General features: G+C 32.5%; 1 protein-coding gene across 1 annotated transcript; it reads left to right on the top strand.

Annotated features, from left to right (window-relative positions):
* Positions 1–397: 397 nt before the first annotated feature.
* On the top strand, positions 398–4957 carry LOC111084091 (centromere-associated protein E-like; the record flags this gene model as incomplete). Its single annotated transcript, XM_022380880.1, has 4 exons — positions 398–498; positions 1239–1467; positions 2702–2883; positions 4435–4957. Coding segments are annotated over 4 exons (661 nt in total), but the record flags the coding sequence as incomplete, so codon positions are not given.
* Between the last annotated feature and the right edge of the window lie 521 nt (positions 4958–5478).

Here is a 5478-nt window from a genome sequence, read left to right as displayed (position 1 = left end):
GTGCATGTTATTAAATACAGGGTCGAGTGCAAGCCACGTTGACAGATGTGCATGTTATTAAATACAGGGTCGAGTGCAAGCCACGTTGACAGATGTGCATGTTATTAAATACAGGGTCGAGTGCAAGCCACGTTGACAGATGTGCATGTTATTAAATACAGGGTCGAGTGCAAGCCACGTTGAAGTTTAGTCATTGTTGTTCGATATTAACTATGAGACATCCTAGTAGGTACCTTAATTTTAAGCTAATTTTGTAAATGTTTATTTATTTAAATTTTTATTCTTTTGCATTGATCATTATAAAAATTTTTGTTTCTTCCTAACTTTGGTATTCTCATCAATGCCTTCCTGTTTTTTGTTTTTTTTTCAAGCTATGCAATTATGTCTTGTTTTATAGGTTTCGTAGTCTCAAAGAGGAATGTCATTGTAATCGTGAAAGAATTTTTCATCTCAAGAATGAGATTCGTCGACTCCATGAGCAGAATCTAAACTCGACAAGTAAGTTATTCAGTTGTCAGTTCACATGTATTTCCTTGAAAATCTCAAAATAAAAAGTTAGTGAGTAAAGTAAAGGATTTATATGTATGTTGCTACGTGGGTCCAATTTTATCAAGTGTTTTTAGAACACCAGAGAAAGACTAAGTGGTGTGTAAGTAAAGTAAAGGATATATATGTATGTTGCAACGTGGACCCAATTTTATCAAGTGTTTGTAGAACACTAGAGAAAGACTAAGTGGGGGTGTAAGTAAAGTAAAGGATTTATATGTATGTTGCTATGTGGGCCCAATTTTATCAAGTGTTTGTAGAACACCAGAGACAGATTAAGTGGGGGTGTAGGTAAAGTAAAGGATTTATATGTATGTTGCTACGTGGACCCAATTTTATCAAGTGTTTGTAGAACACCAGAGAAAGATTAAGTGGGGGTGTTATAATGCGAATCAATTTTTTGGTTAAAGTGTTACTTGGAAATAGAAATGATTAAAAAGCGGGGGAAAAAAATTTTGTGACAAAATTTCCTGAAATGTAGAAATGTTAGTGATACCTCCAAAATACGAATAGGTTGTAATTATAGTTTGGAATAAAGATTTAATCTTTACATAAGAACAGAAAGCAGCATCTAAAACAGTTGATTTTACAATATGTAGTGGACTTTTAGTTGCAAGTTGTTTGTGATTTGGTTATTTTGTATCAAATTTGATTTCAGTTAGTACTGTTTTTATTGTTGTTGTTTTTTTCAGTTGACCAACAGGACCACCATAAACAAAAACCCACTCTTACCGAACAAGAGAAATTGGAGAAGATGAATTTTGGAGGTGGAAGTGGTATCATTAATAGTGTTCGCATCTATACGTTAGAAGCAGAACTTTATCAAGCTCAAAAAGAAACAAAACGATTAAAGTCTGAAAATGATAGGCTGAAAACTAGACTTAAAACCATAACTACCTCTCCAGAAACTCATAGTAAAAAGTATGTGAAGTTATCAATATAACTAACATTTTTATATAATATTATTTCTGTGTACTGATGTGGAAGGTTTCTTTGTTTTGGGTTGTATAACCATCTTTTCAGAACTTTTTATATATGACATAGTATTGACAAGCCAGATGTGGCCTTAGTGATCAGTGTGCTCAGATTGTGAATTTGAGGGTTCATGTTTTGTGTCCTGTTGCCCAATTTGCCTTTGAAAATTGGGGTCAATTATGCATTATAAGAGTGAGGTCAAATTCCACTATTGGTCATGTAAGAGTGTCCAAAGAGTTGTCAGTGGATACTGTTCACTTGCTGCCTTTCCTCTATTCTGTCAGTTCAAAATTAAGGATGGTTACGTACAGATAGTGCTAGTATAGCTTTATGTAAAAGTCTAAAACAAAATAATGGCCATTAATGTGTACTTAGGAACTAAAACACCAACCTTTTCCGATACATTGTGAAAAGTTTTTATTCTGGTCAAATATTCTGATATAGCCATTCTAAACAGGGCTGTTGAATTGACGTTTTTGTGAATGTTAATTGTGCATTATGTTTGTGAACCTGTAGTTTTTGGTTTTTATATAAAATAATGTATTTGAACCACAAGATTATATTTTTCTAAATGTAATACTGCCATGGTTTTTTCACCAAAGTAACCGTGAAGTATATAGTGGAAGTCTGCCTTAAAAGCTTTCCAAATTTTATTCTGAATATCTTATGTCGATTAACAAATATTAGTTAAAAGAATTGTCAACTATTCGAAAGCTCTCAAGATTTGGGTTTTATTTTAAGTATAGTTAAAAGTACACAATTTCTTAATGTTGTTTGAAGCTTGCTTGTTTGACAGGGGGTAAATATTCTTTCAAAAATCTCAGATTCATCTCATACGCTTAATCAATACTTCTCAACTTCTTCCATAATGTTTTAAGTGTTTAGTTGGTTGACAACAACAAAACCCATTAGTCAACACAGTTTTTTTTTTCCTATTTCCCCTTTTTTCATTTCTTTAATTCTTTTTTTCTTCTTCTCCTTTTTTTTATGATCCCAAATTCTTCCTAAATTTTCAAAATCTCAAAATTATTCCCATAACATTTAAGCACTTGTTGATTAAAAAAAAAATTACCTCGATCATTTGACTAGCGGCATGTGAAAAGTAGTTGAATTAGTTAGGTTAGTATTAATACAGTTTGGCTTAAAAGAAATATTCTAATTAGTTCTATATTACCAGTAGTGATGATCAGAAGAAATATGTAGAAGTGACAGAAGATGATGAGAATAAAGCTCCTCCAGCATCCGCTGAACACCACCTACAAGAAGAAGTTAAGAAATCACTACCACAACAACCGTTTGGAGAGAAAAGTTTTAATCATGAAAGGTTTCAGGAAGAAGCGGAGAAACAAAGGTCGAAACAAGGTAAGGGAGGATTTGTGCTATCTTTTTTTCAGGATTTCATATTGATATTTAAATTTTCAAATATATATAGAGAGAGAGGTTAAGGTGCACCATGGGTATCAAGACATAAGATACAACAGAAATATTTTTTGTACTTAGGTTGATAGGAATAAGCAAGCAAGTGATTGTGTGATATAAACTAATATCAGTATTTGCTTTCCCAAATAATATGAAAGTAGGTCTTATGACAACTTTGGTTTCTGGAGCAGAAACAATTCCATTACAGAGGTCCCACAAATTAACTAGGTCAGATGCAAGTGTGAAAATCAGGACAAAAAATACACAATATTTAGTGATAAAAATTTTACTAAGCTGCAATGTTGGCTCTATCGCTAATATTAGGCCTAATGATTGAATTGCTTTGTCAGTTTCATCGCTAATATTAGGCCTAATGATTTAATTGCTTTGTCAGTTTCATCGCTAATATTAGGCCTAATGATTTAATTGCTTTGTCAGTTTCATCGCTAATATTAGGCCTAATGGTTTCATTGCTTTGCCAGTTTCATCGCTAATATTAGGCCTAATGGTTTCATTGCTTTGCCAGTTTCATCGCTAATATTAGGCCTAATGATTTAATTGCTTTGCCAGTTTCATCGCTAATATTAGGCTTAATGATTTAATTGCTTTGTCAGTTTCATCGCTAATATTAGGCCTAATGATTTAATTGCTTTGCCAGTTTCATCGCTAATATTAGGCCTAATGATGTAATTGTTTTGTCAGTTTCATCGCTAATAATAGGCCTAATGATTTCATTGCTTTGCCAGTTTCATCGCTAATATTAGGCCTAATGATTTCATTGCTTTGCCAGTTTCATCGCTAATATTAGACCTAATGGTTCCATTGCTTTGTCAGCTTTATCATTAATATTAGGCCTTATTGTTTCTTTGTTGTTTTTTTTTATATTAAATGTTGCATAGAGCATTTTGGACAAATAAATTCTAGTATTGAATTAAGGGTTTCTGGGACAGTAATATGTGACAGATGAAAAATGATCTAAACTGCTATTTTTACATGACTGACTTAAAAATTCATTATGAATTAATTATATGGAATATGAAAAAACTAATTTCCCATCTAGTGATATTTTTCTTGCTAATATTAGGCCTATTAGTTTCACTGGTATGCTAGCTTTTGGTGTTTGACACAGAGTTTCTTATTAAACTGAAGAAAACTTTAGAGTGTAAGGCATAACTATTCATTCTCACAAGGGACTTTGAATTACAGAGGAGAGAATGTGTTGCTTTGTGAGATATACACAGAATGTCCAAGGTTTTGAGATCAAGGACAACTGAAGGAGTTTAAGAGAAAATGGATATTGTAGTTTTGTCATTCTTTTGTTCTTTGATAAAAATCTGAAAGAGAGTGATGTGTTTGATTTAGGTTTTGTGAAGTTGGAAGAAAAGAAAGTTTTATAAGTTCTAGTATTTTTTTCCATGATATGAATACATTTCTTTTACTATTTATAACAATTATAATAATCTGTGGTAACATTGTTGTTTTTTAACTTTACAGATGTGTCAAGGAGTTCGAAGACGAAAAAGACAGATGGTTCTTGTTCACAGCAGACATTTTCAGAGCCTGATCCACAAAGTATATCAAGACAACCAGCATCAAATGTTCCCGGTCCGGGAGTGGATGAAGATTACTGTCACGTTCAGTAGTGAAGCAGCAATACTTGCACCAATAGTTTCATGAGTGTATATTTACTTCTTCTCCAGCTTGGTTCATAAAGCCAGTGGTCAAGCATCAAATAGTTTAAAACGAACGTTATGTACAGCCCCCGATTCTTTATTTCATATGTTTGACCGACATCTTCTAATTTTAATGTGTGTGTGTGTGTGGTTTAATTATAGAATTTTAAATAACCGAGTATTGTTACACTCCTGTACATTAACAGTAATGTTTCTTCTTTTTTTTTATTTTGAGAAAAAACAAGGAAACTCATTTCTGAGCTAGGATGCACATGTTGATGTATTGTGTATGTAAAGGAAATATTTTTGTATTTATTTTCGATGGACAAATTTAAAAATACTGCTGGCTGTAGTGATTTCCTGTGTGCTTTTTTTAATAAATAAGTTAGGAATTGTGCATGAAATACTGTTAGTTCTGGACACTTTCGGCTTCAGAATCTAAGAAAGAATGGGATGGGGTGGTTTTTTCTGTGTAGAGTTATTGAATACGAATTGTTTTAAGATGAAAAAGAAACAAACGTGTTTTTTAGAATAAGTTCCAGTTTATTTAAAAGAAAGTTAAAGTGGATGACAAAAACAAGTAGATTTCTTAAGCATATTTGAAGCTTGTATGAAAACAGGTCAAATTCCTCTTGAAACTATGATCTCCACAAAGATGGATGAAATCATTAAAAATAGTATTAAACGGTTTATTCAGGTGTTCGGCTGCTACAACCAAATGTACAACCAGCTATGTGAATTCTGTAATAGTGATGTTTATATTGTTTCAGGTGTTTGGCTGCTACAACCAGCTATGTGAATTCTTTAATACTGATGTTTATATTGTTTCAGGTGTTTGGCTGCTACAACCAAATGTACAACCAGC

This window comes from Limulus polyphemus, unplaced genomic scaffold (genome assembly GCF_000517525.1).
Source record: "Limulus polyphemus unplaced genomic scaffold, Limulus_polyphemus-2.1.2 Scaffold13515, whole genome shotgun sequence".
Lineage (NCBI taxonomy): Eukaryota > Metazoa > Arthropoda > Merostomata > Xiphosura > Limulidae > Limulus > Limulus polyphemus.
This window is presented reverse-complemented; position numbering and strand designations above follow the sequence as displayed.